This window comes from Budorcas taxicolor, chromosome 11 (assembly GCF_023091745.1).
Source record: "Budorcas taxicolor isolate Tak-1 chromosome 11, Takin1.1, whole genome shotgun sequence".
Classification (NCBI taxonomy): domain Eukaryota; kingdom Metazoa; phylum Chordata; class Mammalia; order Artiodactyla; family Bovidae; genus Budorcas; species Budorcas taxicolor.
The window spans coordinates 103,416,041-103,429,008 of NC_068920.1; the positions used below are offsets into that span (position 1 = coordinate 103,416,041).

Genomic DNA, 12,968 nt, shown 5'->3' on the forward strand with positions numbered 1-12,968 from the left:
GCTAGATAGTTCCTTCAGAATTTTATTGAGCCTTGTGATACAAAACAAGGGAAAAGCAAGTGTAAATGACATTAAATTCCAGATCAGTTAAGGGCTGGTTTTAAAACTAAAAAGATAGTGTTTGTATGTCAAGACTTATAGGACTTTCTGTCTTAGGCCACTAGTGTATCTGTTTTTTCTAGATAATTGAAAAAAGTGATTAAGAAATAGAATAAATCATTTTCAACTGTGTTTTCCCTGTTGATCAACTAGATTTATTTTAGAAAACATGCATTCCAGAACTTTCTTTTAATGTATTTTATTATATATATATAGTACAACTTTCTACTTTCTAGAAGTGCATACTGATCCTGACCTTAGCAACTAACATAACCAAGAATTTCGTTAGAGAGTATGATCTCAGATTTTTCCTTGCTCCCATTCTCTCTCCTTTTTTAAAAAAATTCTTCCTTCTCCCAAAAGGAAGTTTTCCTTTTTGTTTACATTTTTTGGTTTTTTCTAAAACTTTTTCCCCAAGTCATGTATTACCTTTAGCATGATGATAGTAAGTGTTGTTTGAGAGGTTTTTTTCCCCAAAAGAAACAAATGAATGCACATACATTGACTCCTGCTGCTGCCACTGACATTTAAAGCAATGTATTAAATTAGAAGAAAACTGTAATATATTTTTTTATACAGTGTATCTTAGAATGACCTTGATTTCTTAACTCTAATTTGTTCATATAGGTTATACACAAAGTCATCTAATGTCATATTGTGAAATCACACTAAATATACCTATTTTATACAGTTGACCTTTGAATAGCACAGATTTAAGCTGCATGGGTCCACTTCTATGTGGATTTTTTTTCAATAAATATCAGTACATACCAGAGTACTTCACAATCCACAGTTGGTTAAACTTGTGGATGCAGAACCACAGATATGTAGGGCCAACTGTAAAGTTAATACACTGATTTTTATCTGTGCATAGGTCACTGTCCCTAACTCCCTGCATTGTTAAAGGGCCAAATGTAGGTTTGTTAACTAAGTGTTTTGTGTCTACACATTTCTGGTGTTTAGTTATAGATTATGTTTTGTATAATTTAATCACTCAGGAATAGAGAGTAATGAAAGTATTACAAGTACTAGTAAGTATTTATAAAGAGTAGTCTCCTTTAAGCTTTCGGTATTTTTCTTTAAAGTATAAAACCTTAACAAAGAAAGGGGAAATTCTCAAAAGTTATTTAACCATGAATAAAAGAATATGGAAGAATAATACAACCAACATGAGTAGTGTGTGTGTCAAAGTTGTTCAGTCGTGTCTGAGTGTTTGTGACCCCGTGGACTATACAGTTCATGGAATTCTCCAGGCCAGAATACTAGAGTGGTTAGCCTTTCCCTTCTCCAGGGGATCTTCCAAGGAATCTTAACATGAGTAGTATAAGGATTAAATGAGATTATGTTAAAGTACTTAGTTAATAACTGTCATTAAAAATCAACCATGTGTTTTGATTATCAGATAGCAGCATATTTACCAGAAAAGTGGTTCCAAAGCTCTGCCATGAGAACATCCATTCCCCAGCTAGAAAATTTCATCCAGTTTTTACTGCAGTCTGCACGTAAATTATCTAGAAATGAAATCAGGTAATACATATTTTATTTGTACCTCCATAAGCGTTATTTAGGCTTCTGTTCTTGGCAATTTTTAGAAAGATTTGTACTTTACTTTTAAAAATCTGAGACTGTCACTGTAGAATTAGGAGATGTTTTCATATGCAACTTTAGAATCACTCAGTATTTTACACCTCAGGCATATTAGTTCGTATGTTTAAATGCAAATCTCTTCCAAAATAAGCACTTCCAGAAAACTGTATCACAGGGGAATTTAGAATTAAAACTGTAAGTCAAAAGCCTTTTATTTAAGCATGTTTTTCATGTCTTTCTAATTTTCCTAGCCGTTTCAAAATCTCAACATTTGTTAAGTATAGATCTGCACCCTGGCATTTACCCAGCAGTGGCTGGATCTCATTCACAGCACTAGATGTTTAAGGACTTGAATACAGTGGTGTTGGCAAACCACCTCAAATCACAAACAAACAAACAAAAAACCCTCAAATTGTAGCGTCTGATTATATCTGTGGGATAAATACTTCCACCGTGATAGTCCATATAAACTGCTGGTAGCAGCACACCACTGTTCAGATTTCTAATGATAGATTTCTTCTGTGCTTTTTCTACTTCTTTATAGTCATTCACATTAAAATTTGCCAGAATATATCCACTAATAGTCTCTGATGGAATTTCATGATTATGTGGAGAAGGTAGCATCTAAATACTTTACGCAGTATATTTTAGATATTGGCATCAGGTAAAGTTTTTGTTTCAGATTAACTACTGATGTTTCACTGTGCCCTTATACACTGCATTTCTAAGAGGGAAAATGCCCTTTTGTTGTTTTTTTCAGGGATGAAGTCAAAGAAATAATTCTTATTCTGGTGAAAATAAAAGCTTTGAATCAAGCAGAATCCTTCATAGAAGAATATCACCTAGACCATCTTAGATCAGTAATTAAAGAATTTGAATAAACTTTATAGGAAAGTACTAAAATGAGATTTTAATATAGTCACACTTGGCTGTTTTGCTTGTAGAAAAAGAAAAAAAGGTGTTGCCTTTTCTTTATTCCCTAAACCAAAAGCATAGCACTGTGTCCCTCCATTCCCTCCACCTTCTGCCTTCTGGTATCACGAAAGACTGAGCCTCCCCTTTATGAGTGTTTGCAGGAATTGAATACACAGGAACAGTAGGAGTTTAACATATTTCCGTTTGATTCTTCTGACGACTTTTCCAGTTTAAGAAAAGACTTGAAGCTTATTGTAGCTGCTTTGGCTTTGCTGAGTCTTCTGGCCTGAACCATAAAAACATCTTTTAGTTCTCTTCATTTTAGCAATCTCTGCTTTTAACTCATTTGTATGAGTTAAAATGAAAATCTTAATTGGAATGAATTACTTATTAAGTATTCTGATTAAGGCATTTTAAAGCTACTAATGGTTGTCAGATTGTGCTTCAGAATCTATACAAGTATATTGTTCTAACACAAGTCTGAGACCAGCCAATGAATCTCTGCCAGCAGTATTTTTTTTCATTTGTACTTAATAGGTGAAAAAAAAAATCTTATTTTAATTATTTATATTGACTATTAGAGAGTGACTTCTTGTTTTCTTGGCCATATGTAATTCTTTTTGAAGTATCTTTTTTTCCTTATGGATTTGTAAGAGCTTTATATTTTAAAGATACTGATGGTTTGGCAGTCCAGTGGTTAGGACTCTGCACTTTTCACTGCAGAGGGCATGGGTTTGACCCCTGGTCAGGGAATTAAGATCCCACAAGCCACATGGTATGGCCCAAAATTAAAACAAAACAAAAAGATAACTGACGTTGTGCCCACATTGTTACAGTTTTCCTCATTTGCCGTTTTCTTTAAATTTGTGTATGAGTTTTGGTGTACTAAGTTATTGCTTGTTCGGTAGTTACTACTATTTTTTGTTATGCTTTTCTGTGTGTGTGTCACAGTGGTGGTAGGCTTAGAGAGGAAATAAGTATTTTAAATATTCAGAACATATGATTCATTTTTTAAAAATGTGTGTGATTAAGAATGTGACGTAAGGTCATTGAATCAAAAAGAAATTGAGAACATTTTTCACAGTAAGTTTACTGATAATTTTTCTTAAATCTATTTGTTTAAATAACTTTCAGGAAGTCCTAAATGTATTCTGCAAATTGTTGCCCAAAAGATAAATCAGGAAAAAGTTGATTATATGTCCGGCTTAATAGTTTGAATAAAGAACCAGTCTTTGAACTCTATATGTAGAGTTTAAGCATGTGGCTTCTAACATCATCAACACTAGTTTTGAAGCTGCATGTAATAAACTTTTGCAGAGTGGTATGTGATTTCTACTATAGTGAAGATTCATGACTCACTGGTATGAACAGTTTAAAGTTTGTTTTAGTTATACAAATTATACAGAACAGAATCTCATCTAGAAAATTCAAGCCATTGCTAAAAAAAGTCAAGTTTTCTTTCACAATTATTATTCCCAGAAGTAACTGCTGTTTTCACTTTGTTATCCTTTCAGAACTTTTCTCTACTTAAAAAGTATGTACACATGTCTATACACAGCTTTATTTTTTATATAAGTGGAAAATATTTTATTATTAAATTTATAATTTTTTATTGTTAAAAGTGTACACCTGAAATTTCCCTGTGATTTTTGTCTTTGTAATTAAAAGTGTGTTAGATGATCCCTTACATTTTTAACTTGGGTAGAGAGATTTCTCTTGCTTTTTGTACAATTGAAAATATTAGAACTACTTTTATTATTTTTTTTTTGATTTTTTTTTTTAATTTTAAAATCTTTAATTCTTACATGTGTTCCCAAACATGATAGAACTACTTTTAAAACTGCAAACTGATTTAAACTCCCAGTAGTTTTGAAATTTCATTATGCTTGGGGTTTGAATCTCAGGATTTTTATCCATCATATACTGTAAGTAAGGATATTCAAAAACATTTGTGAAGATTGCCTAATCCTCAATGCAGAGTTCTTATTTGTTTTTTTTTCCCCCTGTTACTGTGAAATGGATGAAGAAATGGAATGGAATGAAGAAGAGAAACGCCAACTAACAAAAACAAACCTTTGAGTTAACAACTTACCTCACACCTCAGTTCTTTCTCTGGATTTTTTCAGGTTTTTGTTCACTTAAAGAAAGTAAAATTTTTACAGAATCAGATAAATTACCTTTTGGTTTTACTTTTTTATATGGCTTTTAGGAACTTTTCAGTGGCCATGAAAATATACCTCAGAACAGTTGGGTTATTTTACGTAGATGACTCTATAAAATCTGAAAAAGATATTACAACAAAATAGACCAATATTCCTCATGAATATAGAAATAAAAGTCCTTCAAATACTAGCAAACTGAACCCAACAATATATAAAAAGGAAAATAATAATACATTATGACCAAGTAGGTTTTATTCCAGGAAGAGAAGTTCAACTTAACATTAAAAATTTAATCAGTATAATTCACCTATGAAAAGAATAAAAGAGGAAAAACATACGATTATCCAGTGATTACAGAAAAAGCAATGGACAAAATTCAATACCCTTTCCCAGTACAAAAACAAGAATATAAATTATTTAATAAAGAGCATCTGGAAAAGAACATCCATACCTCACCTTTTCTGCTCAGCATTGTTCTGTAGGTCCTAACCATGCAGTCAGTCAAGAAAGAGACATAAAAATTAACACACAAGAGTTGAATCATTATTCTCAAGTGACAAGATTGTTTACGTAGAAAACGTTATGCACTCTACCAAAAAAAAAAAATTTGAATTTAGCAAGATCTTACAAAACTCAAAGCCTAGGGATGTACTAGTGATCTAATTGGAAACAAGTTTTAAAACAATAATACTTCAGTAGCCTGGAAAACATCACATATCTAGGAATAAATCTATAGAAAGGCTGTGCACTGAGTAGTACACAAATTGCTGAGAAAAAAAATGTGTAAACCTAAATAAAAAGATAGACATCATGTTTATGAATTGGAAACCTCAGTTATTGTTTCAGGTATCTTCTACTAATATTGATTAATATCAGTTATGCAGTCCCTATCAAAATTCTATCAGGCTTTTAAAAAAAAACAAAGTGATTGATTGAAATAGATTAAGTTTATCTAGATGTACAGAGACCTTAAAATAGCCAAAACAATCTTGAAACAGAATAACAAATTGGAAGACCTGTTCTTTCTGAATTCAGGACTTACTATAAAGCTATAGTAATTAAGTCTTTGGTATTCAGGTCAGTTCAGTCGCTCAGATATGTCTGACTCTTTGCCACCCCATGAACCACAGCACGCCAGGCCTCCCTGTCCATCACCAACTCCCAGAGTTCACTCAAACTCACATCCATCGAGTCAGTGATGCCATCCAGCCATCTCATCTTCTGTCGTCCCCTTCTCCTGCTCACAATCCCTCCGAAAATCAGGGTCTTTTCGAATGAGTCAACTCTGTGCATGAGGTGACCAAAGTATTGGAGTTTCAGCTTCAGCACCAGTCCTTCCAATGAACAACCAGGACTGATCTCCTTTAGAATGGACTGGTTGGATCTCCTTGCAGTCCAAGAGACTGTCAAGAGTCTTCTCCAACACCACAGTTCAAAAGCATCAACTCTTTGGTGCTCAGCCTTCTTCACAGTCGAACTCTCACATCCATACATGACCACTGGAAAAACCATAGCCTTGACTAGACAGACCTTTGTTGGCAAAGTAATATCTCTGATTTTCAATATACTATCTAGGTTGGTCATAACTTTTCTTCCAAGGAGTAAGCGTCTTTTAATTTCATGACTGCAATCACCATCTGCAATGATTTTGGAGCCCCCCAAAATAAAGTCTGACACTGTTTCCACTGTTTCCCATCTATTTCCCATGAAGTGATGGGACTGGATGCCATGATCTTCGTTTTCTGAATGTTGAGCTTTAAGCCAACTTTTTTACTCTCCTCTTTCACTTTCATCAAGAGGCTTTTTAGTTCCTCTTCACTTTCTGCCATAAAGGTGGTGTCATCTGCATATCTGAGGTTATTGGAATTTCTCCTGGCAATCTTGACTCCAGCTTGTGCTTCCTCCAGCCCAGCATGTCCCATGATGTACTCTGCATAAAAGTTAAATAAGCAGGGTGACAATATACAGCCTTGACGTACTCCTTTTCCTATTTGGAACCAGTCTGTTGTTCCATGTCCAGTTCTAACTGTTGCTTCCTGACCTGCATACAGATTTCTCAAGAGGCAGGTCAGGTGGTCTGGTATTCCCATCTCTTTCAGAATTTTCCACAGTTTATTGTGATCCACACAGTCAAAGGCTTTGTCATAGTCAATAAAGCAGAAATAAATGTTTTTCTGAAACTTTTCTTTTTCAGTGATCCAGCAGATGTTGGCAATTTGATCTCTGGTTCCTCTGCCTTTTCTAAAACCAACTTGAACATCTGGAAGCTCACAGTTCACATACTGCTGAAACCTGGCTTGGAGAATTTTGAGCATTACTTTACTAGTGTGTGAAGTGAGTGCAATTGTGAAGTAGTTTGAGCATTCTTTGGCATTGCCTGTCTTTGGGATTGGAATGAAAACTGACCTTTTCCAGTCCTGTGGCCACTGCTGAGTTTTCCAAATGTGCTGACATAATGAGTGCAGCACTTTCACAGCATCATCTCTCAGGATTTGAAATAGCTCAACTGGAATTCCATCACCTCCACTAGCTTTGTTCATAGTGATGCTTCCTAAGGCCCACTTGACTTCACATTCCAGGATGTCTGGCTCTAGATGAGTGATCACGCCATCGTGATTATCTTGGTCGTGAAGATCTTTTTCGTACAGTTCTTCTGTGTATTCTTGACATCTCTTCTTAATATCTTCTGCTTTGTTAGGTCCATACCATTTCTGTCTTTTATCGAGCCCATCTTTGCATGAAATGTTCCCTTGGTATCTAATTTTCTTGAAGAGATCTCTAGTCTTTCTCATTCTGTTGTTTTCCTCTATTTCTTTGCATTGATTGCTAAGGAAGGCTTTCTTATCTCTTCTTGCTCTTCTTTGGAACTCTGCATTCAAATGGGTATATCTTTCCTTTTCTCCTTCGCTTTTGGCTTCTCTTCTTTTCACAGCTATTTGTAATGCCTCCCCAGACAGCCATTTTGCTTTTTTGCATTTCTTTTCCATGGGGATGGTCTTGATCCCTGTCTCCTGTACAATGTCAGAAATTTAATAGAAAATCTGTAATCACTTTTTAAAATCTATATGCATATCATAATTATCTTGGAATTTTTTTTAAAATACAAATATTCAGGTATTATTTTTTCACCAGAGCTCCAGATATGTTTCTAATGAGCAGCCATGTTTAAAAACAACTGGACTGTATGAAGATCTTTTACTTTTACCTAGTTCGTTTCACTTCTATTTCATATTCAGTGCTCCCATTTCCATTAGTTTTCTAGTTACTCTCTTTTTTTTTTTGATGTTCTTTCTCAAGCCTTTATTAATTGTAGTAGAGAAACTTTTGTATACATATATATGTATAGTATATATATTTTAGAAAACTTACTAATTTTTGCATAAAATTTATGACATTTTGATTCCATTTGTTTTACTTAGTATGAATAGAATGCTACATTTCTAATTAAAAAAATAGATGAGCAACAAAGGTTTACTGTATAGCACAGGGAAGTATAGTCAATATCTTATAATAACCTATAGTGGAAAATAATTTCAAAAGTAATATATATGTATATTTATAACTGAACCACAAAGAAACAGCTACTTTTTGAAATTTAGTAATATTTATGTTTTTGCCAGTTTTTCTAAATGTCCTATGGACATCTGATAACAACATATGAGATACAAAATTTTAAATATATTTGTGTAGGATATAAGATTAATATAAATGAATATAAATAGAAATATATATATAAATTATTAATGACATCATTCAAGATGCTCCTAGTCTCATTTTTTTCTGCACTTGATAAGATAGTCTCAGAGAAATGTTAATATGTCTCACTATGATTAGATTATATATATTTTTTCTTTTCCCTTAAATTCTGATTTTTGCTTTATATATCTTTGTTTCTTTGTTGTTAGGTGTCTCATGATTTATGATGTATATCATCTTTGTGAATTGTACCTTTTATCATTAATAATATTCATCTTTGTTTCATTTTAAAATAAATGTTTTTTAAAAAAGTATTCTACATCTTAGGTCTACTGGGAAGTACAAATTAAAACTACAGTGATATACCAGTTCACATCCACTAGAATGACTGAACAAGACTAATATCAGCAAATGCTGCCAAGAATGTGAAGCCATTGGAACACTCCTAGGTCGCAGATGGAAGTGTAAAATGGAAAAACTGTGTTGGAAAACTGTTCATCAATTTATTAAACATTTACTAACCATACAACTCAACAGTGTCACTCAGGTGTATTTACCTAAGAAAATAAAAATATGTTCATAAGAAAAGCTTACATAAGAGTGTTGATAGGAGCCTTATTAATTACAGCCCCAAACTGTAACCAAAATGGATAGAGTTGTAGATTCATACAATGGAAAACTACTCAACATTAGAAATAAACTATTGTATACAATAAGTATACCTGAAAACATCATTAAATGAAAGAAGGTAGGAATACATTCAAAGAGAAAGCCAAAGATCTGTGTATTTTATTGTATAATTATGCATCAGTTTTAAAAAAAATACTTTGTAAGTCAGACAACTATCTAGAATAACGAACTATCTCTGGTAGTGTTACGAATGGACTGAGCACCACTGAAGACCATGTTAATTGCCCTTCCTGTGACAGTTTCCAGAAGTCATCAGTGGATGTTAATGGAAGAAAACTGATAGTGATATTCAGAGATATTTTAACAACACAGTCCGCCAGACCAGTGGTTTCTTACTCTTTTCTGCCCAATCCTAACCCTAACAGGTTTTCATCAAGAATAGTGCTTTAATTGAAATGTATATTACCATATGTAAAATAGATGGCCAGGGCAAGCTCGATGCATGAAGCAGGGCACTCAATGCCGGTGCTCTGGGACAACCCAGAGGGATGGGGGGAGGGGCTTTCAGAATAGGGGACACGTGCACTTATGGCTGATTCATGTAGATGTATGGCAAAAAACCACCACAATATGGTAAAGTAATTATCCTCCAATTAAAATTATTTTTTTAAGATAGTGCTTTAGGATCACTGCCCCGGATATTTCAGTGTGACCTGCTAAACAGAAATGTCACAGGCAGATTCTGTAAGACAGTCATAAACAAAACATTTATGTTGATGATACCTTTAAATTTGAATAAGTTTCACGGAATTAGTCCAGAGAGATTTTACAGGCTTCTTACAAAATGTCAAAAGAACATTAAGGTTGTCTATTCATTTGAATATTTTCATGCAGTGGTTGCATGACAGAATTAAATGTCTATGGAACCACAGTTCCCAAACTGATCATAGATGCCCTGTGGCAGCACTGTGAACTCAGATGCACTGTGGGACATTTTAAGTTTTCAAGGAAAATAGCAGTACTTGACACCTTGTCAGAACCACTGGCACTTACACCCAAAGGTTGTTCAGTTTCAACATTAGATTATGTGACATAACTTTAGAAGATATGTATTTTTGAAGCTGGGTGATAAAAAGCAAATACCACATGAAATTCTGTATGGATATGAGTTGATAATGTTCAATCTGATTCCAAGATTTGGTAAGTTATATAGTGACCAGCACATGAATACAATCTCAGTAATTATTTAAGGATGCAATAAAAATAATTTACACGTTTTTTAAAATTTTGTTATTAGGAACTCAATGGTTAAAAAGTGGCACCCATCATTTGACAGGAGGTATGGAGATAGATAAAGGATAGGGCACCCTTTAAAAATTTCTCCAAAACTAAAGGCTTTGTGAAGTAATGTGAGAACTACTTACTGATAGCTTATTCACTGAAAAGCCAAGAATGTTTCTGGATATATTTGGACTTATAGCAAAGCTATACAGGAATACATAGAAATACCACCTCCCTATAATGGCAGTCCACTCTAGTACTATTGCCTGGAAAATCCCATGGACAGAGGAGCCTGGTAGGCAACAGTCCATGGGCGCAGAGTCGGACACAACTGAGCGACTTCACTCACTAATTGTGCTCTAGTTATTCAGGAACACTAGGATTTTAAAATTATAAAAAGGCTGTTACAGGGACTTCCTGGTGGTCTGGTGGTTAAGACTGCACACTCACAAGTTCAATCCATGATCTGGGACGATCCTATATCCCACAGAGCCACTAAGCTCATGAGCCACAACTATTGAGTCTGTGCTCTAGAGCCTGCAAGCTGCAGTTTCTGAGCGCACATGACCTAGGGCCCATGCTCTACAGCAGAGACGCCACCACAATGAGAAGCCTGAGCACCACACAGCTAGTGAGTAGCCACTGCTTGCTGCAACTAGAGAAAAGCCCACTCAGTAACGAAGATGGTGCAGCCAAAAAAAAAAAAGACTCCATGCTCTCAAGACATGCATGGGTTCGACCCCTGTTTGGGGAACTAAGATCCCTTATGCTGCACAGCACACCCTGCCCCCCCCCCCCAAAAAGGCTATTACAGATCATTAAATTTTGTAAATATATGACTGGTAGGGATGACTAGCCATCTTGGTTCTCTGGGACTAACAGATTTCCCAACATGCAGGACTTTCAATACTAAAATTGGGGAATCCCTAGCAAACCAAGACAAGTTAGTCACTCTACTTACTCCCCTCGCAGTATGTGGACATTTTGGTTAGCGGCCTAATTTAAAACAAAGTGACCTGCCTTGAATTTCACCTCCATTCTGCTGTTCCTGTAGGAGCAAGATGTGAAGTGCTGCTGCTACCGCTGCTGCTAAGTCACTTCAGTCGTGTCCGACTCTGTGCGACCCCATAAATGGCCGCCTACCAGGCTCCTCCGTCCCTGGGATTCTCTAGGCAAGAACACTGGAGTGGGTTGCCATGTCCTTCTCCAATGCATGAAAGTGAAAAGTGAAAGTGAAGTCGCTCAATCGTGTCCAACTCTTAGCAACCCCATGAACTGTATGAAGCCTACCAGGGTCCTCCATCCATGGGATTTTCCAGGCAAGAGTACTGGAGTGAGTTGCCATTGCCTTCTCCGGATGTTAAGTACAGTGGTTCTTAAAATTAACTGTACCTTACAGTCACAATGAGAACTTTTTAAACAACAAATCATCTCTCACCTTCCCCATCATAATCTGAGATAGTTTGGAGGTATTTTTTAAAAACAGTTCTGAAAATTCAGACATTTCTGTGTTTTAACATTAGCCTAATCACCTATCTCCACTTTAGATAAGCTACTTTCTTCTCTGTAGTTACTTCATTTGTAAAAATAAAGACACGGATCTCACCAGGTTTTTGTAAATATTAAGAGCCATGAAGTGCCTTGCAGTGTCTGAAACAGGAGGACTTCTAATAGGACATAGACTAGCCTGTTTTTGAAAACACTACTTTTTAAACTCTGAGTTATACAAAAGACTCAGGGAGTTGTTTCTTCTCAGCTAATAACTGTCCCACCACAATGCTAAAGGGAGGTTTAAAAACAACACACACTTGAGAAAAATGATTACTAGATACCTCCAAGATCTTGATGTTCCAGTGAAACACTGAAAAAACCCCAACATTCACAACCAATTTTTCCAGAACTCTGGAAAAGTCAAAAAGTTAATAGCAGCCAACCAAACACTAAGTCAAAACAAAATTTAAATGGTAGGAAGTGACCAAGACAGCAACATAGATCATGTCAGGCCTTGTTCCTGACTTCATTCCCCTTCACAAGTTGAACCAACAACTAGTCATAAACAAGACACTGCTGAGAAAATCCTAGAAGACAGAAGTGAGGCTGAAGCACTCCCCTGCACCACAGAGACTGAGGCACTGCATAAGAAGGGTAAGAGGAGCAGCTACATGCTTGGCACATTGCCTGTCTCCCAGGCAAGGGCAGCAACACAGCAAGAGGGTTCCACTGACCCTACATGTCCTCCAATGGGAAGAAAAAGAGCCCAGGGCCCCCAGGATTATTGGCTGCTGCTTGGGATTCTACTCTGGCCTCACCTCACAGGGAAAGCATGGTTGGAAAACCTGATAAGCTGTGTAACCCAATGACACTGAACAAGAGAGTACAGTGGGCAGAGCTGATCATCCACAGAGCACGCCACTCAGCCAGGGAATTTGGGGTGAGGGTTAGCTTGAGTCAAGACCTCAAATAGAGTTTTTCCAGACTGAACCGGTTCCCTCTCTCTGCCCACACAAAGCAGCTAATTCATAGTCTCTCCCACTTCTAGCCCTTCCAAACCAGAAATCCTGGCTGGAACATGTACAAAACTAACCCAGCAACACCAAG

General features: G+C 35.8%; 1 protein-coding gene across 1 annotated transcript in view; it reads left to right on the top strand.

Moving 5' to 3' along the window:
* GCFC2 (GC-rich sequence DNA-binding factor 2) overlaps nucleotides 1–2,666 on the top strand; it is a 75,849-nt gene extending 73,183 nt beyond the window's left edge. The window contains exons 16-17 of the mRNA XM_052649199.1: nucleotides 1,502–1,626; nucleotides 2,447–2,666. Of these exons, the coding sequence (XP_052505159.1) occupies nucleotides 1,502–1,626; nucleotides 2,447–2,567 (246 nt within the window). The 3' untranslated portion in view covers nucleotides 2,568–2,666. The remainder of the gene's footprint in view (nucleotides 1–1,501; nucleotides 1,627–2,446) is intronic.
* The last annotated feature ends 10,302 nt before the right edge of the window (nucleotides 2,667–12,968 follow it).